Raw genomic sequence first — 21,840 nt, 5'->3', positions numbered from 1 at the left:
CGTAAATAAAGCAGAACACCTCCTTTATTTCTCTTTTTCCAAAGTTGCAACACTCATGACATAAATCAGACCAAAAAGGCTGGTTTATTTTGGCCTCAGTCACTGATGTCTCATTTCATCGCTACTGTTCTTTTTGTGTCAGAGCTGCTTGGCTTTTCCACATTGAGGAATATAATATTCTAAAATAATAAAATATGACAGTGACAAAAAGACTGGGCTGTGGCATTAAAAAATATGAATTTAAAGGGCAAAGAAAATCACATTTTTTGTTTTACTACATTAGGAAACAACCCACTTTGGACACAGACCATCTATAAATAAAACAAGAACTATTTTATTATTTACTTAAATGCGACAAATTGACTTCATAGCTCCTCTGTGACAGTTAAAACCTCAGTCACACGTGAACAAACACAAAGATCAGAACATGTTCAAGATGTTATTTATGGTCTACATCACTCCCAAAAACAAGTCCAAACAGCCAAATCCAAAGCACAGTCTGAGAGGAGGGGCAGAGTAAAGATGTTGTACATACAATTATGTTCAATTTAAATGAACTTTATTTATAAAGTAACTGTTAAAATCAAAATTGTCTGTGCTTTGCAGAAACCCGGAGCCGGACCCCCAAACAAGAGGAAGACAGGAAATGCGGGGGGGCTGTTAAAATAAAGGCGGACCTGTAGATGATGTCACTTCTTTCCACCCTGCTGGCCTACATTCAGGTCTTGGAAATGACAAAGAATTACTTAAAGTTGAATTTAACCATTGAATTACAGACAAAAGACTAATTATTCTACTGGTGCACTAATGCTCATCAGATTCAGAGTGTCTATAAAAGACTATAAAAAGAAGACCTTTCTAGCTACGTAGGGACTTTACTGTTTTTACCATCCCAGCAGTATATTTCCCTCCCTAATTGCAGGGCGATCTGGCAGTGATCTGAAAAAAAGCTCATCCTGAGAGGGTCTCTGTGATAGCCCGGAGCTTAAATCAGGCCAATATGAACTAATGTCTCCCCCAGCCCCACCAGGATGTCTTTTCTGTGAACAGGCCCCCACTCTGCCCTCGCCTTGTCTTCTCAGAATACTTCTCTGCTTTACAGAAGTCATTTCTTCCGTGATCTGCCGATTCTGACGCATTCGGAGCAGAGGAACACAAATGTCTGTTTGCTTTTTACAGATTTTGCTTCTGAATTTTCTTCCATCATCCTACAGTCTGTTACAGAAACTGGGCTCTCAAGGTTTTGTAGAATGTCAGACAATACAATAACACAACCGTAATCTGGTTTCATCACACAGCTTTGCTCTTGCAGCACAGCTGTGCCGTGTGCCAGGTGGAGAAAGCAGAACTTCACCACAGCATTGTCCTCTACAGAGGCACTACAGGACAAAAGATCCCACTTACTTCCATAAAGGACTTTACACAGAACTGTGGCTTGAGCAGAACACTTAACATTTTAAAAGACCCCCGTCCCCCTGCTGCCCCAGGAAAAACGTTTGATGGCATCCGAAGGAGAACATCCAGGCTGACCATGCAGGCTGACCTCTGAAGAGTCCACTAATGGCACTATGCACACAGGCACACGTACACACGTGCACAGTTTCAGTTTACTGGGACAAGAATAAGACCAAAACAAACGCTATCTGTGTTGTTGATGTTGAGATAAGAGTACATGTACACCAAATTTCAACATTCAACTTTCTCAATAAGAGTCAGGAAATTACATTTCAAATCATTTACCTGACCCAAGACGCCCAGACTACACATTTCCCTATATAAAAAGCTATTTTGATATAGCTTTTTTCAGTTGTGAGAGCGTTTGACTTCCATTAATGCTAAAACAAATCATAATATTTCATACAGGTGAGTCAGTTAAAAACATTTTCTTGTTTGCATTGACGATCTGTGAGTTGAATATGCTCTCAACACCCCAAGAGAACACACACAGACGCAGAGACGGCATACTAACCCAACACCTGGGGAACAAACCCACAACCTTCTAGCTGCAAGCAGTAGTGCTGCACATTATGACACTATACTGTATTAAAACTATTAACAAGTCACTCACAAAATCAATGTTTAAAAGAGGTTAACTCTTCGAAGCCTAATAAGAAATAAAAGTTCATGAACTCACCAGAAACAGGAAGATACGGTGCTGGCTGTGGGTGGCAGTTTACAAAAAAAACCAAAAAACCTCCACATGACAGGAAGTGTGCAGCTTGAAAAAGCCTGCCCTGTTTCTCACATTGCATTAGAGATGATGTCAGAAATGAGTCAAGCTGCATAGAAGTGATGGAAGAAGGTTTAAGGGTGTCAAAGTGCAGTGAGCATGATAAGAGCCAAAAAGAGGGTGGTGAGGAAAATTGTCACAAAGAAGAGTATGTGAAAGGACACGATGCGTATGATTACAGCACGTATTCTACACGTCCCCTGCGTTGTGTTGCATGTATAACCGAACAGATGATCCAATTTCGCTAGAATTTCTGATAAGAGTGACTTATTTTGAATTAAAATTTAAACAAATTGGCTCCAGGTTCAGGCCGATTGTGTGATTGATGTATATCGGTGTATATAGAAATCAAGTAATGACGACTCCTCTGTCTGGTCAAATCTAATTTTGGATAATGAGTAAGTCACCCTGTAGATGGGAGTCAGGATATTTCCACAGAATGTAGTTAAAACTTGGGCAAGGCCTGAGTGACATCACTGACATTTGTCATGAAATCAAGTCAAATCTTTGTCAACTGAGTTGTAAATAATACGATGTGGAAGAAAGACAAAGACAACAAAACCATTAGAACATTTCTGTAAAATCTGTATGACAGTGAATGAAGAATTCTGCTACATTGTAACAAATCTCTCACTGCTCACTGCTCAGTCCCTGAGCAAACCTAAACAGATTATTTTAATTAGTCTTTTATGGTGACAGAAAATGATTATAAAAGAATGGGTTTTGGTAAAAGATTTAGTCTTCAGCCCAGTATTGTACAATTAAGCTATTATTCCAATCTCCAATAAATAAAGCAGTAGCTTCCTGTAGCTTTGGAGTTCATTGTAGATAAAATGCAGGAGGCTATTGTAAACGTAGAGGAGTGGGAAAAGAAATGGGGGTTCAGGTTTTCAGTTATTAAGACATAAAGAAAGTGAGGAGGGAGGTTAAACTAAAAATAGATAATCAGGAACTAGAAAGAATCAAGCATTTTAAGCTTTTAGGGAAGTGGTTTGATGAAAAGCTTAATTGGGCAGTTCATATTAAGGAAATTGCTAAAGTTATTGAAGTGTAAAAAGTTATTTAATATAATGAGGTGTTTAGAGGGAGGAGACTGGGAAGCAGACAGGAGAGCCCTAAAATCATTACACAGGAGTTATTTGAGCCACACTGGATTATGTGGCCATCCTATATTGTTCGGCAGCAGAAATCTTTCTTAAAAAGCTCGATAAAATACAATATCAGTGTCTTGGACTGTGTACAGGGGCCTTTCAATCTACTCCGACAGCAACACTAAAAGTAGCGATGGGAGAGCACACGTATACTGTGGGTCCGTCCACAGTAGTGACCCAGCAGTGTAACAGTAGTTGTTCCTTCCTTTTCCCAACTACTGTTACACTGCTGGGTCACTACTGTGGACTGACCCACAGTATACGTGTGATACAGATACAGATACACATGCATACACACACACATTCATACACACACACAAACACACACATATATATATGAGAAATGGTAGCACTGTTGTTGCCTATACAATGGGTGTAAGATCTTAGACCGATGAGGGTAGTTATATGTAAACATTCAGATAGTACAGATAGTAGACCAGATATTCTATTAGAGATACAGCAGACACTTTACAGAATTCAAGGGTCCAAGGTTTTGTATGGGTTCCAGCGCAAATTGGGGTGGCATGAAATGAAATGGAAGACAAACTTGCAAAAAGAGCTACAAAAAATGATAATATAGTTTTAAAAGTTGGTATTAGTAGGAAGGACGTGCACAAATTAATGAAGTGGGAGGAAGAAGGAAAAGGAAGGTGGTATTATGGAATCCAGAGGAAGGTTGGCGGAATGAGTTGTGCAGGGAGAGCAGGAGGGAGGAGGTGGTGTTCACACGACTAAGATTTGGGCACACAGGATTAAATAACACATTGTATAAAATAGGGAAGCACAGCACGGGTGGGTGTGACTACTGTAGTAAGGAGCATGTCTAAGTACACTGTAGAAAATACTAATTATTAAGATGACGAATGATCCAGGACCTTAAAAAACAAAGAGCACAGCTGGATGTGAGAGATGTTCTGCGGAGCAGGTCAGAGAGTGAGGGCGTTGGAATTTGTGCTTAAGTTTAAGAAAGGGACTAAGTTGATCGAGAGAATACAAGGTTTGTGTTCTTTTATTTCTTTATTTTTTTTTATCTTGCTGGGAGATTTATTCATCTGGGTGGCCATCCTAACCAGAGGGTGGCGCTAATGAGCTCGAACATTGTTAACCGCCAATACACAGGAAGAAAGAAGAAGTTTCAAGGTGAGCATTAGCATGGGTGAGTTTGTTATTTTCGAAGCTGGTATTTACTCTAAATTGTTAAACGTAAGTCCAATAACTTCAGGCCAAGGAACAACAGTCACAAGTTTTACTACAAGTTCGATCGCGATCCCCGATCGTATTTATAATAAGTTTGTGACGAAGGAGGGGTAAACTAAGCTTAACCTGTGCAAATAGGACAAATAGTACTGACTAAGGTTGTCTAACTATACAAATCTGTGACAGATAATTAATGGATGATTTGAAATATATTTTTAATAAATTTTACAGATCTGTAAATTATTCGTTTAATTATTTGCTTACTTTTTGCCTCAGCAGCTTCACTGTAAACACTGAGAACACAAAGACAGAGCAGGATGGCAGCAGTAAGTTTCCACACTGGTGTCATGTGGCCAGGGTCTATACTTGACCAACACTCATGTCTGTGATATTCAGGTGCTTTGCAGCAGATCCAGGCTCGTCTCTTATCTCCCAGGCCTCCATGTGTTAGTGCGTAATATGTCTTCAGCCAGAAGTTTCTGTTTTGCTGGAGGTTCTACCCAGTCCTGAACCCATATCTCCTCTTAATACAGGTTGGTATTGGATAACATTACCATGTTTGACACAGTAAAACGCATCCTTGTAAAACCTGCATATTTACATGGTGGTTTTGTTGTGGTTTAGGACTGTGGGCTGGGTGGCCTGATGAAAGGAAAGGGCCACCACATGACCAGGATCTGCCTGGAAGTGCAACTTTTGTCAGTGATCTGAACTTAGCATCTGAGCAGCAAAAATGTCTGGATTCAAAGATTCTGCCCGTCCAGTCAAGCACCAAGAGACACAATCTCAATATGACGGAGGCCATAGAGGAACTTTTGGTAGGCGTAAAGCTTTAGCTTGTACTTATTGGTTTGTAGCTGTGAAGTAGGCCTATGTCACATCACTTTTGATCGCCAGTACCTGTTGAAAAGTACTGAAGCTGTGTCCTGTCTCTTCTTGTACAAGGCTGCAGCCAGTAGATTAGATTAGATTAGATTAGATTCAACTTTATTGTTATTGCACATGTACAGGTACAGAGCAACAAAATGCAGTTTAGCATCGAACCAGAAGTGCAAAAGAAGCAGCAAGTGAGGATAATAACTTAATAAATACAGTATGTGCGGTTATTTTTACAATCGTTTACCGGGTTGTGCTATAAACATATTTTACAGATGGTGTTTACATTAAATGCCTTAGACTATAAGTGCAGGAGCTATTTAGCTATTTACATAAGATAGAGGAGATGTGCAAATTATAAATTACGTGTATACAGATGATAGAGTGCATGAGTGCGCAGGACAGGTTTAAACAGTAGCTACATTGGTTACTAAGCTAGTGAGTTGTTGTGTAAACTGCTGTAGTGTAGTGAGGTGTGGAGTGTGTAAGGGTCAGCAGGAGTTCAACAGGGACACCGCTCTGGGGAAGAAGCTGTTCCTCAGTCTACTGGTCCGAGTCCTGAGGGTTCTGTAGCGCCTCCCAGAGGGCAGGAGGGAAAATAGTCTGTGGGCGGGGTGGGAGGAGTCCTTGAGTATGCTGCGTGCTCGATGCAGGCAGCGCTTCCTCTGGACATCTCCGATGGCAGGGAGTGTAGTCCTTGTGATGCGTTGGGCAGTTTTCACCACCCTCTGCAAGGCCTTGTGCTCAGTGATAGTGCAGCTTCCATACCAGACTGACACGCAGTTGGTCAGGATGCTTTCTATCGCACAGCGATAGAAGTTCACCAGGACAGCCGAGGATAGCTGGTTCTTCCTCAGTGTCCTCAGGAAGAAGAGGCGCTGGTGAGCCTTCTTGATGATGCTGGAGGTGTTTGTGGTCCAGGACAGGTCCTCTGAGATGTGGGTCCCCAGGAACTTGAAGCTGGAGACACGCTCGACGGCCATCCCGTTGATGTAGATGTAGATGGGGTCCTGTGTGCCAGTAGTTATCATTGGAGAAATTCTCTCAGGTGACCTTCCAAACTCCTGACCTTAGATTTCAGTTGGCTGGTGATTTATGCCGCAGCACTATTCACTACACCTGTAGAGTCACCTGCATAGTTGTGAGCTGAGGCAGTACTTGAACTTCTTCAGTAGAAGGATGATCACCTTCTTCCTCTACAGTTGAGTCAGTAGCATTAGTCTGAACCTCCTCACATACTCCAAGGTGTGAATCGACCTAAGTGAAAAGAAGAAAAGGAATACAAGCAGAAAACATGAGCATTATGAACTACAGAATACAATTACAGATGTGCCAGGGGTGATTTACATTAAACAGAAAGGTTGTAAATGCTACAAGTCCTCAGCTTCTAATTTGTCGACCTGACAATGTTCTGGACCTGCAGCATGTAGCACCAGGGTTTCTGCTCGTTGGAATATTATTGTATTATATAGGAATATTTCAAATGTTGAGTATAATTTGTGTGTTCCAGGTGAAAGGCGAGCACCCAGCAGGTGACGGTGTCAGGACAACTGAACCCTACTTTGACAGCGCCACCGTAGAATGTGCCATCCAGTTATGTCCAGAACAGCTGAAGAATGGTGAGATGTTGCTGGCTATGATGTGTTGGTTTTGAGAGGTTGTGTCCCTGTCACACTTTTGTCTCCGGATCATGTGCTGAACAGATTTGCAGTGCATTTTTCCTGAGGCTCCATCCCCTGGAATGACCGTAGTCACGGTGACCCAGAAGACCCAGAATGACATGACGTCATGGTGTTTTGCTGTGGAGCAGGAGAGAGAGCAGATGCTGATTAAGGTTAACACTTGATGCAAATGCTTAATTTTAATCTGTTCTTGCTACTTTACCAACTGCAACTTGTTTGTCTGGTTTTAGTTCAACAAGTTGATTTTATAACACATTATACATGCAAGTTATACAGCAGTTTCGTGACATTTCTTGAACATTAGGATCATGTTAACCTTGGTGTTCTAGTAGTTTCCCTCTCGCCCCTTCCTAATTTCATCATTAAGAATATTTTGGATTTTTGTTGCACAGAAAGGTTTTGGATCATCACAGAATTCCCTGTGAGTTAAATATACAGTGCAGCTTTGAATTGATGGTTTCATTTAAGGCAAAAGACTTAAATGACTTTAAGCTGATTTAGATGTTGTTGTGTAACCTTACACTGGCCTTTATTATTGCTCTCAACTGATATTAACTTATGCTGTTAATCAGAGAATGTCTTATAAGATGTATAACAGAAAAAAGTTATTGATAATATTCAGAATTAAATAGGAAATGTATCCAATATTTATCCTTTTGTTGAGGCAGTTCCAAAACCGGGCTCGTGTCCTCACAAAGGCTGCAGGTCCTGGTTTCTGAGTTCCCATCTCTTGTCCAGTTTATAGATGGAGCGAAGGAGATCTGCTCTGTCTTGCAGAGAGACGGTTTCTGGGCCGACTTCATTGATCCCTCCTCCGGCCTGGCAGTAAGACCCGACACACTCAGCCGGCACATACATTCAGTCCTTCTCTGAATCTTTAGGAAGACTTTGTCCTACTTTTCTGTTCTCTGGTCAAGCCCAGAGGCTGTCAGACTGTTGATACGAGTGTGCCGAAAAGTTGTGGAATGGGATTAATGATGACTCTAATGGTTCCTCCTCAGTTCTTTGGGCCGTACACCAACAACACTCTGTTTGAGACGGACGACCGGTACCGTCACCTGGGCTTTCACATCGAGGACCTGGGCTGCTGCAGAGTGATCCAGCATTCTTTGTGGGACACGCACGTCTTTGTAGGAACAATATTCACCAACGCGCCACCTGACAGCCACATCATGGAGAAACTGCTGGGCAGGTAGATGAGGGGACAAACACGGCTGGACCATTGAAGCCGAGCCAGGAAGGTCCTCGGCAAAAGCAGTCTGACTCCTGCCAGATGGGCCAGTAAGTGCAGGGAAATCTTTTGCGGGCTGCATCAGATCGTTTCACTAAGAACCAGAACACTCATCAGAACTGTGCCTCGCGGCCTTGATGTCTGTTTTTGTTCTGTCTCCGTTCAGCTGGTGTTTCTGCTTTTCTGGATACAGTCACTTGATATTCACACTAGTTTCATCTTTAGTTTGTCTGATCCTCCTCTTACAAACTGAATATTTAACAGAAAATCACAGACTATCTTTGTATTTCAATGTGCGGTGATCATCATCATCATCATCATCATCACCACCATCATAACAATAAAGTGTCGTCGGTTACTTGAATAAATTGTGGTTTTTCCTGTGTAAATTCTTATTTTTCTATGATGGTGGTGGTTGTTCTGTTCATTCTCACTTCACAAGATTTGCCCAAATTATTGGAGTGCAATATTTGAAGTGCAAATATTATGGGATTTGGGAAAATGTAAATAAACGGTAGTTTTAGTAATCATCAGACAGTTCACATTATTTTAGTAAAACTACAACGTGATCCTTAGAAGTGTGATGAGGTGTGAAAGGGGGGTGGCTCAGCTCTCTGGAGGCTATTAATGTCCACCCTCTGAAGAGACAGGAGGCTATTGCTAATGTCCACCCTCTGAAGAGACAGGAGACTATTGCTAATGTCCACCCTCTGAAGAGACAGGAGACTATTGCTAATGTCCACCCTCTGAAGAGACAGGAGACTATTGTTAATGTCCACCCTCTGAAGAGACAGGAGACTATTGTTAATGTCCACCCTCTGAAGAGACAGGAGACTATTGTTAATGTCCACCCTCTGAAGAGACAGGAGACTATTGCTAATGTCCACCCTCTGAAGAGACAGGAGACTATTGTTAATGTCCACCCTCTGAAGAGACAGGAGACTATTGCTAATGTCCACCCTCTGAAGAGACAGGAGACTATTGTTAATGTCCACCTCTGAAGAGACAGGAGACTATTGCTAATGTCCACCCTCTGAAGAGACAGGAGACTATTGTTAATGTCCACCCTCTGAAGAGACAGGAGACTATTGCTAATGTCCACCCTCTGAAGAGACAGGAGACTATTGCTAATGTCCACCCTCTGAAGAGACAGGAGACTATTGTTAATGTCCACCCTCTGAAGAGACAGGAGACTATTGCTAATGTCCACCCTCTGAAGAGACAGGAGGAGACTTGCTAATGTCCACCCTCTGAAGAGACGGGAGACTATTGCTAATGTCCACCCTCTGAAGAGACGAGGAGACTATTGCTAATGTCCACCCTCTGAAGAGACAGGAGACTATTGCTAATGTCCACCCTCTGAAGAGACAGGAGACTATTGCTAATGTCCACCCTCTGAAGAGACAGGGGACTATTGCTAATGTCCACCCTCTGAAGAGACAGGAGACTGTTGTTAATGTCCACCCTCTGAAGAGACAGGAGACTATTGTTAATGTCCACCCTCTGAAGAGACAGGAGACTATTGCTAATGTCCACCCTCTGAAGAGACAGGAGACTATTGCTAATGTCCACCCTCTGACACGTGTTTTCCACCTTTTGGCTAAAGATGCATCACTGCAGGAGGTTGAGAACCTAAATGAAATGTTCCCATAAATGGACCTTTGCCGCTGGCGCTGGAATTGTTTTGTTTAAGTCGTCCCTGGAACAATATAAAACACCCCAGTAACATATTTAACCGATACTTATTCCGGGTCTGTCCAAATGGATGCGCAGTCGACCCGATCTTAGTTTCGCTTTTGATTCCGCCTCCGTTGGCTCTTCTCCCGCGACAGCACAAGTCAGATCAGGGACCCAAACCTGTTGGGATATCGACTGTATCACGTGCTGACCTCTTGTTCTGTTTTGGCTGCTGGTTTGGTTCGGTTTGGTTCGGTTTGGTCGGATCATGGCAGCGTTCAGAGTGCAGGACCAGCCGATGATGACCTCGACTGTGAGTTAACTGTCCTGTTTCCTGATAGATCGATGAAAGCGCGAGTCACCAGTATTGATCAGTAGATCAACCTTTGCTGGACGGTAAAAGAAATAACCAAATATACCGAATTTACAGGCATCTAACCGAGCAGAGAAAACAACACGCGCACGCGCGCGCGCACGCACGCACGCACACACACACACACACACACACACACAACCGTAGTTAATGCAGTTGTTTGTAACTTGTTCCGCTGAAAATAATTTAACGTGATCAAACATCTTAAAACAAAACTACATTATGTGGCTGTGACCTTTGAGTGTATCACGGGTTAATGTTTTACATGACTGAACACTTTCAGTTTAGTGCAGGGGTCGGCAACCCAAAATGTTGAAAGAGCCATATTGGACCAAAAAAATAAGAAACAAATCTGTCTGGAGCCGCAAAAAATTAAAAGGCTTATATAGGGCTTATAATGAAGGCAACACATGCTGTGAGTGTCTATATTAGCTGTATTGGCCTACTTTCCAAATGATAAGTAGGCTACAAATACATAATGAGCATCCTGGAGAGAATGACGCACCACATGGCCACTTTAAGTTTAACTTCCATTATAATGAGATGTTGGAATTAAATATTTATTATACACATTTATACAGCATTGGAAAACTTTAAGAATGATTGTCACGTTATTCCTCCTACAGAAATTATATTAAAACAATTTCCATTTTCATATTTTTTTAAAAGCTCCAGGGAGCCACTAGGGGGCGCCAAAGAGCCGCGGGTTGCCGAGCCCTGGTTTAGTGGGAGCTCATTTTACACCCTGGCTTTGTGACATAAATATGGGAGTATATTTCTAAATATATCAACGGATAAGTAGGCCAGGAGTTCCTGACTGCCTCATTTACCTTTGACACGGTTCTTCTGGCTCCTCATGCTTCTGTTAAATTAAAACTACGCATTATGTAAATATCACTGGTTTGTTCCTTCTCACCCAGTACGTGAGCCAGTGGATTCCTGTTGTTTTTCATTCCAGTCTACTGCAGCCATGCCCATCAGCCTCGGTTAACATGACACATTACTCTGTAGCATTAAAAAAAAAACTCTTTAAAAAATAAAGAAATGTGATACTAAAAATCTCTCCATGCCACAGCATCAAAAACAGATCTCACACAATCATTTCATATTTAGACATGTGCATAAACCAAATGTTCCACCACACAAATGAAAATTGTTGATGGTTGCGGTTCCCCTCCAGGAGAGTGTAAGAAAGGATGAAGAGTTTGAAGACGAACCATATCGGAGCCTGGAGATGGTGCAGGTAGTACAGCTGTCTGTGGATCACTTACAGGCTGCTGAGGAAAGAATAAGTTAGCATCTTTCTCTTTCACAGAAGGAAATCGTAACTGTGAATAAACGCAAAGTGGGTCTTCTCCAGAAACTGGAGAGCTATGAAGCTGAACTGCAGAGGAGGAGGGCTGAGTCGGCCAGACTGAGGGAGAAATACAAGGTCAGAATCAAGGAAGTCCCCCAGCCTGGAATGTTAGTGAGTGCATGTGACACATGTGACATGTTCTTTTCCAGAACTACATAAAAGTTCCACAGGTGGACATCAACTACGAAGAGCCTGGCTCGCAGGAGAGAGGAGACCTGATCCAAGGGTGGTTCACCATCAGTCAGAAACCCAGCATGTGCATGAAGGGAGGACAAGTGCTGATTACGTTTGAAGAGGAAAAAGGTGATCAATCAATTATTATCAAGATTCTATTAAAGGCAAATTCTAATTTTGTTCAATCACGTGAGTGTGTAAAAATGATCAGATCAGCAATAAATATCTTCTGTGTGAAATGTGATGATATTTAAATAAACTTGATCATTTAAAAAAAAATAAAAAAATAAAAACAAACACGTGCTAATGTAAAGAACGATTAAAAATGTTTTATCAGTCTTTTGAGGAGCGCAACCAGCAGGGGGCGCTAACGTTGAGGGATTGGTGGAACTGCAATAGATGTCTTTGTGATGACGTTTCTGTCCTTCAGTTGCTTCCAGGATCCAAAAGATTTCTGAGTTCCATGTGCCCTGTGAGTGTGGAACCTTGACTGCCAAGCCCCAAAAAATTAATTTACCTGTTGTTGCTTTTGAGGTATACACACATACATACAGTGCACGCACACACACACGTACACATAAAGTGACTGTAATATCTGGTTTGGTTTTCTGAAGACCTGAACAAAAAAACACTGCTGGAAAAGCATAACTTCAAATTTACACTTTTATCTGTCTGCTATCATCACTCTAGGTTCAATTGGACATTTCCAGGAGGGATCTACAGCTTTCCAATGTGATCTCCTCCATGGCAGACGAGAGAATAAAGGACCGGCTGACAATAAGTTTTTCTAGGCCCAGCAAAGGAGGAGGAGAGGTGGAAAACGTGGTGTATGATAGAAACACAGGGAATGGGCTCATCACCTTCCTCCATCCTGGAGGTACCTTCAGAACAAAGACAGTGTCATTGTTCATTCATGCTTGTGCATGACAACATCACCAAGGCTTAATTCATTCTATCTATCTAGCTATCTCTCTCTCTGTCTCTCTCTCTCTCTCTATATATATATATATATCTCTCTATATATATATCTACAGTACATGTGTTGCTGACCCACCCTGACTCTCTGTCTGTGTCCTTCTGTAGTTGCTCTGAGTTTAGCCCAGGCTGGAATATTCCAGGTGGACCTGGAGGCTGAAAAGACGGTGGAGGTTGCACCTGCTTTCCAATATCGGCTGCAGCGGTTCCAGGTACATATGGGATACATTCGTCCTACCTTAATACGATGACCTCCTGTCTGGGCTGTCTACCTTTGCTTCGCCGCTCATCAATGTAGAAGTGATACCTGATGATCTGTTATATTTGTCAGAATCTCTGTAACGATAAGAAAGCTGGTGATGCATTTGATGCCTTTCAGACCTTCTGTGGCTTTCCCAGAAGAACCATCCTCATGAGTGGCATAAAGGACTTGGATGAGGAGGACATCCTGAAGGAATCCCTGGAGGTTTTCTTTCAGAAGCCCAGCAACAGTGGTGGTGAAATCGCTCACATTAGATACGTCTCAAAGAAGAAGTCTCTGCACGCCTTTTTCAGCTGTGATGATGTGGCAGTGGTGGACAACACATCTGGAATCTAGCTGTGATCTCACTGCAGCCTCTGTGCACAGCTGGCAGATGCTGATATTTAAACATAATTTTAGATCACTATTGATATATATTCCCTTGCATTTTGACAGCCTTTTACACCCCTCATCTTAACTCTACACAGGAAATGTCAAGCAAGTGTGATGCTCATGTTCCACTGATGTTTCCATGTTAAAGTTTGACAGCTCAACGTGCATCATGAATGCAACATGAGGTCCATGTTGTGGAGCTCAGTGCCCTCAGACGCGTTCAGTGTTTAAAAGTATAAATAAACAAGGATTCCAACTCACAGGACTCAGAGCATCTGAACATCTGAGCTTGTTTTACCTGTCGGATGATGTGGACAGACATGCAGCTCTTTATACGTTTACTCACCTGCAACACATTTAATGACACATGAAACAGATGCAGTTTCCATGGCACCTGGCTCCTTCCGGCAGTCAGAACCACATTAATAAAGCCACTTCCTGGTTTTCTCTGTCTCTGTTCCTCCTGTTGCTGATTTGCTCCGGGAGCAGAGTTCTCAGCTTTTTAAAAACCTTTTATGCAGGTGCTGATTTGTGTTTATAGCTGAAGCGTGACTGCAGTCACTCGGGCCTCATCCTCTCTGCAGACCCCTCCAGGGCGGAGGGCCATTGTTCTCCTGTGGCCTATATTCATTTTTGTTGTTTTCCTTTAGGTCCACAAGCTGCCATTTGGCTCATTTTATTGTAAAATATATATCTTTAAATGAGAAATACTCTGTTAAATTTTAAATACACAACCATAAACATTAGAATTTTGGACAAGTTTCTGACCATTATTGTGACGTCTGACCCACAACTCAGGTATCCTGAAGAACCTGTGACTCGTCGTTAAACATAGCAAACCTCTCTAAACATCTCATTTAGGTTTTCTGCACACAGTATGTGCACCTCATTTGCACATCTCTTTAACAAAACCACAGGAGACCTCCCCAGCCCACATTTATGAGACAAAACTGCTTTTAAAATCAGTTTAATCAAAATAGCAAGTCCAATGTTTAAACCCATGACTTCAACATGCTGCCAATGCATTCTTGGCTTTTGGATGTGGATTGAGGAATGACACATTTCTTTCATCCAAATGGCCAAGCCAATGATTTTTGGCATCAAAGCGTCACAAGCGTTGGATGCACTTGGAGAGCAGAGATGCTAAATATTTGATCTTAACAGAAATATATTAAGTTTATTGATTTTTTTTATTTTATTGTCTCACAATCACAAACAAGCAATGAATCCCTCTTCTCCATTTTTGATTCTGGAGGCTCGAATGAACATGAAGAGTGCTACAAGCCCATCGCTTTTAATAAGAAAAACGCGTACGCTAGAATGAGTTACGGTTAACAAGCTGGCTTCCAAGGTTAACCGTTTCTGAAAATTAGCTACGAATAGGAATAGTGACTTTCATCAGGTTTTACTCCAGCCCGGAAACAACCATAAACAGGAGGTTTTAAATCAAGTTATCCCAGCACCCACGTGGGCACAGAGGCAGAAAACACAGGGGAAGGAACAGCTGTATTTGCAACACAACTCTGACCAAAGTCCTACATCTGCTGGGTGGAGTTTCCATTCCAAGTGTTGTTGTCCTCCTCGCTGTCCTCCTGCGTCCGCAGTCTGCAGATATTCCCATCCTTCTTGAATTCTTTGGGCCGCTTCTCCTCAGTCTGTGTGGACTGTTTTTCTCTGAGCAGACAGAGAATAGAGCAACCGTATTAGATATAAAACATCTAATCATACCACTCACATTACTAATAATAGGACTGGAGCTTAATGGAGTCCAACATGGACACTACTGTGTGTCCATGTGTCAAAAGTAGCCTGAGAGTGCACGGCTGGACACATTTCTTCTTCTTAATTTAATCTTTGAAAAGTACGAGATTTCCCTCATTTGCAATGTCTGTGCAAAACAACAGAAAAATAAAGAATCAAACAAAGATGAAGACAAACATTTGGAGACAAATGTAAAGCAGGTGCTGACTGAAGCGAGGTGGTTTGAGAGCAGTGTCTTAAATGTCCAGCAGTAATGTGTGTCTCAATTCTGAGCGTGCTTTGAAGATGGTCCCGTGTGGTTGGTGCACAAAAACAAAAAAACAGATGAACCCAGTCCAGATGTAACCCTGGAAACTAGTCAGCTGAGCGAGGTTTGGCAAGTTACTGGGGTCCAGTCCAGCAGGGATTAGATCATAGATAGAAAGATTGCCTGAACTATTCTTTCTCTACAGTCCAAGGACAAACTACACCAGTTTCTGTTGAGTTTTGCCAGTGTTCTGGGAAAAGGTCTTGAATAGGATTTTTAAAAGTAAATGACTCACTGAGCCATCACTGTGACTCTCTAAATATAGCAACCACGTGTTGATACTGCTATTATTAATGCTTCTTACTCTAGAAAAAGAGCACAAAACATTGCTTTGCTTGCATTAGAGCATTAAAGTGACAGCATTAGAGTTGTATAATGCAAAGACAATATCAGAAATCGTATATAAGACAAATCAAAGTATGGCTTTATGCGTTTACCTGCAGGGACTCAGTGGTTAGAACACAGACACTTGGTAAATGAAAAATAAAAACAATAACAACAGCAGAATTTCTCACCTCTTGGCTTTGTCGGCACCCAGGCTGGTGTGTGAGTTGGACTGAGCGTGGCTTTGACCTCTTGACGCTGATTCTCGAGGGGATGGCGTTGCAAATACAAAGGAGCTGAGGAATCTCCAAATGGCCAGTAGAGGGTAAAGTATTGTGCCCAGAACGGTCCAGATCCCACTGCCAGACGACTGGACAACTGCATTACGCTGCCAGCTTGACTGCTGAGAGGGGAGGCATTTAAATTAAGTGAATTCAAGCCAGACTAAGCTAAGGTTGCCATGGATTTGCCAACTCTATTAGTGGTGTGACAAATTAATTTAAAAGCAAAACTGGAAGTGGCACTGGTTTACTCACTGGCAGAATTACAATGGAGGCACTTGGTGCCAGTTCCAACTCCACAAGAGTCTTGTTCATGTCTTCAGTGGTGAACACCCTCCGAGGGAACATGGTGGCCATAGAGAAGTTACCATAGCGATTTCCCACTTCCTAAAACACCAACAACAAAAAACTCCAATGTTTGTACCAGTGATGCTTGCACTGCTAAGAATGTTCCTGGTAAAATAAATAAATAAATAAATAAATAAAACCAGACCTGAACAACAAACTGCCGGACCTCCTGTAGTCGTGCCTGTAAGGGGAACTGGTTTGTGAAGGATGAGCCATCCGGGAGGCGGAATTGTATCCTCACTCTGGTGCTGATGACACAAACACACACATATCTGGTCAAGCTTTTAAGTATTTTTGATGTCACGTTCAGTGTTTATTCAAATGTGTGTATCAATTGGTTCACGTGCACACATAACAGGATGACAACTGTTTTCCTGGGATTGTGTTTGCACATTTGGTTCCGCGTCCCAGTTGGTCTAAACATATCAATCTGAAGAACTCCTTACCTCCTTTCCCTCACACCTGCCTCCTTTTTGACCTCCTGTTCTGCCTGCCTGGCCTGTAATAATGCTTGCCTGGCAGCCTTCTCCTCCTCCTGAGTTTTGGCATAGCGTGCGGCTCTCTCCATCCTGTCCTGCAGAAGAAAAAAAGGCGTTCTGAGATTATTGGAATTGGTTAGGGATTAAAACTGCATTATTAAGAAAGGTTTATTTAAATACAGCTACTGCAGCACAAGACTGGTGTCATGACTAGAAGGTGCAAAGATAGTTGGATCGGAAGCTTCCTCATAACTCCTTCACATGTTTGCATCCACCTCATAAGATGGGCAGGAGACAGAGGGTTGTAAATAATGATCAGAATAGGATTTCAGTGAAGATTTGGTGCTCAGATCATTTTCCTTCAAATAAGTAAGCTTAGAGAGAGGAGACACATTGATAAGCTCACCATGGCAATTTGCTGTTTAATGCGCTGTCTGGCAGCCCTCTCCTCTTCTTTCTCTCGGTTCCTCTCCTCTAACAACCTCTTGGTCTTTTCTTCCTCTTTCCTCTTTAAGTCCTGCGAGTCCCTTCCTGCCATGCGATGCTCCTGCCTGACCTCTTTCTACACAAAGGTAATACAGAGACACAAGTCAAGGCTTAAATGCACATCATCAGTAGACGTGTTTCCATTCCCTTTGGAAGGGAGACTGTCTTGATTGAAATTACCAACACCCAAATAGTGGAAACACACAAGTTTTTATTACTATGCAGATTGAAAAGGCAGCTTTCACAAAACTGAAATGACAACCTTCTGTGGGCTGCTACCTTATCTTTTGTAGGGGTTTGAGTGCCCAAAGGTCTCTAAGAGCTATGGGATATGGTTCTACTTGGCCTGAAACAGGTGGTCTGTTCTCCACTGGACTACAGATGGGTCTAGTGGGAGTGAAGTGACTGAACTCCTGTGCTGTCCTGGTTTTAACTCCAGCCTACAACACATCCTTAGCTCCATCCCAGGGGTGCAGGGTAAAATTAGTGGGCCAGGTCACTGGGGCCAGTTGTCACAGCAGCACCACAAACCCATTGGTGGAGAGCAGAGTTACAGGCTATACAACTAGCTACAGTATCAGTATCTGGCAGCCGATGAAACCCAGCACACCCAAATAAGGTGCATCTTTGACAGGCAAATATTACAAAATGGAGGAGGTGCCCATTACCCAGTAGTAGCCATGATCTCCAATGTTACAAGTTGTGACAATAGTTCAATTTCTTACCTCCTCTTCTGCCTTCTTCTGTGATGGTCTCTGTTCTAGTTTCTTAGCAAATCTGGAACCAAAGAAAAAAATCAAACAAAACATTTACATGAGAATGTACAAAGATAAATATACTTAATATAACTCAGGTGGCTCTAGTCAGAAGAGCCAGAAAACCACTAAAAGGTTGATACGTGAAATAGGCTTGTGTGTTGGTGTGTCTGCATCCCCATTAACACCTTTCAAACAACCATTGCAATTTCAGTCTTGTCAACTCCAGTCAATTTCAGGGGCAATTTTATTATTTGGGGCAATATTATTATTATATGGAAAATTATAATAATTATTATTATTATTAGGAAAGCAAAAGCTAAAATCTACCTAGAAGTTCAAAACCTGTGACTTCATTGTTTTACCAACCGAAGAAGCCTTTGAAGTTTTAAACTAACATTTATCATTTAAGTCAAACCCATTATGAATGGTTTCTGCTCTAATCCCCATTTTAATATGTTGGTGTTGGACCCACATACCTGGCGAGGCCAACGCTTTACACTCAACTAGAGGGGCCATTATACCAATTGTTGCCAGTGAAATTCCTTCCCAGAATGTGACAGAACCTCATAGGCATGAATGCCACTACCTTTACCTCATAGTGTGCAGGTTTTGTTCAGCCTGAGAACTCTGGGCTGGGTGGTCCGGAGGTCCAGTCTCTGTGGCTGCATGTTCTGTTCCTGGAGATGATGCTGTGTGTCAATAGTAACAGGTCAAGTGGATTCAAATCAAAACCAGTTTTGATGCATTTATAGGTGTTGGCCATGTTTGCTGTTTTCAATGGTGCTGGACTCAAATTCAGAATGAGTATATTTACGGCAATATTTTACCCAGTATCCAGGCTATGATCAGAATTTAGAAAATTAAATGAATTTAATAACTGAATTGCCTTCTTAGTTTTTAAAAAAAATCTTGTTAATGGCAGCAACCAACACTCAGAGAGACATATGCTCACGTCACCACCAATCCCAATGATACAATTTGTGCACCGCTGACATACCTTTGACTGTAGGCGGTGGTGTTGCAGGCTCTACGGTGGATGACCCCACAGATAATGTAGGTTGTGAGGCTGAAGCACTGCTGGCATTTTCATGAGAAGAGCTGTCTACTGGAGCACTGGCCTGGTTATGCATCTGTTAAAAACAACCATTATTTATTTGATGCCGCAGCAGTGGTACTTAAAAGGTCTTCCCATCTATCATGGATGTCATGCTTTTCTTTTTCCAGCTCAATGCTGTAGGTATATAACATTGGGGTAGGTTCCCAACCACGTGTATGTCAAAAAAAGTGATCTAAGCACAGGGTTGGACTCTTTATACAGTAAACCTAAGAGACTTCAATTTCTGACAGCTACATCTGCTTCGTAAAGTAGGTAAATGTCTTGTTTTTAATTATTTTATCTTCTTAGAGGGCTATTCCAATGCTCTGTGAGGATACTGAATGGCTGCTTCTTTAACTCTGTTCCTTCTCTGCTGATTAGAATATAACATTGAGCAATATTCAAATTCCTACCTGCTTAACACTGTTGATTCTTCCCATCAGGTCAGTAGCAGATACAGAGCCAGCGATGACCTCAAGAGGAATCCCATTATCGCCAATGAAGAAAGTGGAGGGTACGCACACCACAGGGTCTTCATTCAAGGTGGGTTAAGGAACCTTTTTTCTATTTTTTTCCTATCTATTGCATTTGAATGGCTGAATGGTTTTGAAACTGTGTTTAATATGACTCTAAATTAAGTGTTTGGAAGTTAACTGAACATAAAAAGATACAAATCTCAGAGAACTGTACACATATGTCACTGTGGGGAGAAAAAAAACGTATGTTAAAGAATATCTTGATTTTCGGGACTATATATCTGACAAACTGTATACCTATCATTTGAAGGGTAAAGAAAAGCTAGCACATGCTGATGTGGAAATAAAAACTGTACTGTGTCAGCAAATGTTCCTCAATACAGAGAGTGGATTTTAAAAAGATTTCATTGTATTCTTATAAAAAGAAAGTACCGGTAAATGCTTGAATGTGTTCAGGTTTTGTGTATATGGCCACCAGGTAAGTATTTACTTTTACAGCATTACATCTCATTTAAAGCTGTAAAAGCTGTAAAAGCATTTAGCACATATGTGTACCTCTTGGCATCGATTCTGATGGCAACACAACATTCCATGGTTTCCTTTACAACCCTGTCATCCTCCCAGCTGGACATCAACTGTGTCGACTGTTCGTCGTCTCCTGACAAAACGGTAAGAACACAATGCTAAAACCAGCTTTTCCACTGGCAGCTTTTCATTGAGTATTTCAAATTTCAAATCCTTTTAAAAGTCTGGAGAGAAATGCCGGCAGTCTAACGTTTAGGAAGGCAAAAGAAAACTCTCACAATTTAAAATAAGTTCCTATGTAATTCTATGTCAACACAGATATTACCTTAAAGCAAATCCTTTCACATTTTCTAACAACCATCAGCATTATCTCTTCATAAATTAGTGTGTTATCGACCTAAATCATTTTCGTCGAGGTGATTTTGACATGTTGACAAATGTTGACATTGTAGTGTTTAACCTGGAGACAGCACACAAGGAAATAGCTACAAATAATTCAGTGCGTCTCAAATGTTAAGCCACCACTTCTTAAAATACACCCGTAAATAGTGCCAAATAACATTATTATAGCCTGCCACCATATTTAATCACACTCCATTACTTTTCTGACGATAACGATAAAAAATGAGATGACATATCAAGATAAACTAGCGCAAGCTTTAGCTTTAATTAGACCAGCGTTTAAAAGGCTGCAGAGATATGTTGACAAGCTCAGTACCTATTTTAGTACAACTTAAGCAACGTCTCTGTAAATATACTATTGCCTGGGTATTACATGCTAACGCTACTTGTGTATGCTATCGTTGAATAGCTACAGAAGGAAGACACAAAAACATACAGACTTACCGGTAATGACAACGACAAAAATGCGACCTTGTTGTTTGGCTGCATTTATTGCTTCGGGAATTGAGCCCCCAAACCAAATCATTTTTACGTAATATGTTAGGAAATCGGGAGAGCTCAACTATCCTACATTAGTTGATGAATAATCTTATTCCTCTTCTTCAGGGTCCAGATTTTCTTCTTCTGCGCTTTTGGTCTTAAACCAGGTTAAAGCCTCATTACTGCCACCAACTGGGCTAGAGGGGAATGGCAGGCTGCTCCTGACGATACGCCTCACCTTCACCTGCCAACTTTTATCATCATCATCATCATCATTATTATTATTATTATCATTATTATTATTATTATTATTATTATTATTATTATTGTCGTTGTTGTTGTTGTTGCTACTGTGGCAGCATGGAGTTCATGCGCTGCCGATCACCTTAATTGTTCGGGCAGTTGCAGCTGTGGCGTTCCCCTTAAAAGGAGACTGTGCTGCACTGGCTGCTCTTGTTGTCGAGCTTTTGGGTGCCACGCCACAGTTTACTTGGTCCTCCTCATTTGATTGCTGTGCTATCCCATGCGCGCCTGGGTCTGCTGTCATCAGAGCTGGGGAG

The 21,840-nt window shown here is 41.8% G+C and overlaps 5 protein-coding genes across 14 annotated transcripts in view; 3 read left to right on the top strand and 2 right to left on the bottom strand.

The window, feature by feature from the left end:
* Positions 1 to 2,532, top strand: part of armc8 (armadillo repeat containing 8) — a 23,109-nt gene extending 20,577 nt beyond the window's left edge. Inside the window, exon 21 of the mRNA XM_057037674.1 lies at positions 607 to 2,532. Coding sequence (XP_056893654.1) covers positions 607 to 683 — 77 coding nt within the window. The 3' untranslated portion in view covers positions 684 to 2,532. The remainder of the gene's footprint in view (positions 1 to 606) is intronic.
* The window catches only part of itgb2 (integrin, beta 2), a 13,812-nt gene extending 7,206 nt beyond the window's left edge, over positions 1 to 6,606 (bottom strand). The window contains exons 1-2 of one of the 4 annotated variants that reach the window (XM_057037052.1): positions 2,135 to 2,172; positions 678 to 724 (exon numbers count right to left, since the gene is read on the bottom strand). Coding sequence is in view for 1 of the 4 variants with exons in the window: in XM_057036974.1 (XP_056892954.1) it covers positions 6,586 to 6,591 (6 nt within the window). In the remaining 3 variants the exon portion in view is untranslated. Of the gene's footprint in view, positions 1 to 677; positions 815 to 2,134; positions 2,233 to 6,585 lie in introns of those variants that run through there. The other 3 variants (XM_057036974.1, XM_057037120.1, XM_057037206.1) reach the window with 3 other exon arrangements.
* LOC130528634 (methylmalonic aciduria and homocystinuria type D homolog, mitochondrial-like) lies at positions 4,228 to 8,735 on the top strand. 4 transcript variants are annotated; one of them, XM_057038502.1, is made up of 8 exons: positions 4,228 to 4,521; positions 4,858 to 4,904; positions 4,975 to 5,111; positions 5,203 to 5,396; positions 6,965 to 7,073; positions 7,158 to 7,288; positions 7,875 to 7,961; positions 8,138 to 8,735. In XM_057038502.1, the coding sequence occupies exons 4-8, from the start codon at positions 5,370 to 5,372 to the stop codon at positions 8,330 to 8,332; spliced, it is 549 nt and encodes a 182-aa protein (XP_056894482.1). In that variant the 5' UTR covers positions 4,228 to 4,521; positions 4,858 to 4,904; positions 4,975 to 5,111; positions 5,203 to 5,369; the 3' UTR covers positions 8,333 to 8,735. The 4 variants fall into 4 exon arrangements, with proteins under 4 accessions (XP_056894482.1, XP_056894407.1, XP_056894251.1 ...); XM_057038427.1 differs by having other exon boundaries at positions 4,855 to 4,904; XM_057038271.1 differs by having other exon boundaries at positions 4,442 to 4,537; positions 4,855 to 4,904.
* Positions 8,736 to 10,104: 1,369 nt separating this feature from the next.
* nmi (N-myc (and STAT) interactor) lies at positions 10,105 to 14,002 on the top strand. 2 transcript variants are annotated; one of them, XM_057048698.1, is made up of 8 exons: positions 10,105 to 10,357; positions 11,598 to 11,660; positions 11,736 to 11,849; positions 11,924 to 12,077; positions 12,379 to 12,482; positions 12,639 to 12,825; positions 13,032 to 13,135; positions 13,303 to 14,002. In XM_057048698.1, exons 1-8 carry the CDS (start codon positions 10,313 to 10,315, stop codon positions 13,519 to 13,521), a joined length of 990 nt encoding a protein of 329 aa, XP_056904678.1. In that variant the 5' UTR covers positions 10,105 to 10,312; the 3' UTR covers positions 13,522 to 14,002. The 2 variants fall into 2 exon arrangements, with proteins under 2 accessions (XP_056904678.1, XP_056904668.1); XM_057048688.1 differs by having other exon boundaries at positions 11,733 to 11,849.
* Positions 14,003 to 14,508: 506 nt separating this feature from the next.
* On the bottom strand, positions 14,509 to 21,425 carry ubxn4 (UBX domain protein 4). Of its 3 annotated transcripts, none has more exons than XM_057048611.1 (13): positions 21,245 to 21,425; positions 20,429 to 20,531; positions 20,069 to 20,097; positions 19,811 to 19,929; positions 19,299 to 19,431; positions 18,894 to 18,990; positions 18,269 to 18,320; positions 17,464 to 17,619; positions 17,025 to 17,152; positions 16,724 to 16,826; positions 16,486 to 16,617; positions 16,141 to 16,352; positions 14,509 to 15,231 (listed from the first exon to the last, which is right to left on the bottom strand). In XM_057048611.1, the coding sequence occupies exons 1-13, from the start codon at positions 21,324 to 21,326 to the stop codon at positions 15,093 to 15,095; spliced, it is 1,485 nt and encodes a 494-aa protein (XP_056904591.1). In that variant the 5' UTR covers positions 21,327 to 21,425; the 3' UTR covers positions 14,509 to 15,092. The 3 variants fall into 3 exon arrangements, with proteins under 3 accessions (XP_056904591.1, XP_056904602.1, XP_056904612.1); XM_057048622.1 differs by having other exon boundaries at positions 16,141 to 16,349; XM_057048632.1 differs by having other exon boundaries at positions 18,894 to 18,978.
* Positions 21,426 to 21,840: the final 415 nt, after the last annotated feature.

Source organism: Takifugu flavidus, chromosome 1 (genome assembly GCF_003711565.1).
Source record: "Takifugu flavidus isolate HTHZ2018 chromosome 1, ASM371156v2, whole genome shotgun sequence".
Lineage (NCBI taxonomy): Eukaryota > Metazoa > Chordata > Actinopteri > Tetraodontiformes > Tetraodontidae > Takifugu > Takifugu flavidus.
Note: the sequence above shows the minus strand (reverse complement) of the source record. Positions and strands in the feature narration are given on the sequence as shown.

What these genes read in the sequence shown, in the direction of transcription:
- LOC130528634 (XM_057038502.1), top strand. Translation starts at nt 5,370, where the DNA reads ATGACGGAGGCCATAGAGGAACTTTTG. An exon ending in AGGCCATAGAGGAACTTTTG is followed by an intron (nt 5,397 to 6,964) that starts GTAGGCGTAAAG and finishes TGTGTGTTCCAG; the next exon opens with GTGAAAGGCGAGCACCCAGC. An exon ending in GAGAGCAGATGCTGATTAAG is followed by an intron (nt 7,289 to 7,874) that starts GTTAACACTTGA and finishes TCTCTTGTCCAG; the next exon opens with TTTATAGATGGAGCGAAGGA.
- nmi (XM_057048688.1), top strand. Translation starts at nt 10,313, where the DNA reads ATGGCAGCGTTCAGAGTGCAGGACCAGCCGATGATGACCTCGACT. An exon ending in TACCTGTTGTTGCTTTTGAG is followed by an intron (nt 12,483 to 12,638) that starts GTATACACACAT and finishes TCATCACTCTAG; the next exon opens with GTTCAATTGGACATTTCCAG. An exon ending in ATCGGCTGCAGCGGTTCCAG is followed by an intron (nt 13,136 to 13,302) that starts GTACATATGGGA and finishes GATGCCTTTCAG; the next exon opens with ACCTTCTGTGGCTTTCCCAG.
- ubxn4 (XM_057048611.1), bottom strand. Translation starts at nt 21,326, where the DNA reads ATGATTTGGTTTGGGGGCTCAATTCCCGAAGCAATAAATGCAGCCAAA. An exon ending in ACCACCGCCTACAGTCAAAG is followed by an intron (nt 18,991 to 19,298) that starts GTATGTCAGCGG and finishes ATTGACACACAG; the next exon opens with CATCATCTCCAGGAACAGAA. An exon ending in AGAAGAAGGCAGAAGAGGAG is followed by an intron (nt 17,620 to 18,268) that starts GTAAGAAATTGA and finishes ACCTTTGTGTAG; the next exon opens with AAAGAGGTCAGGCAGGAGCA.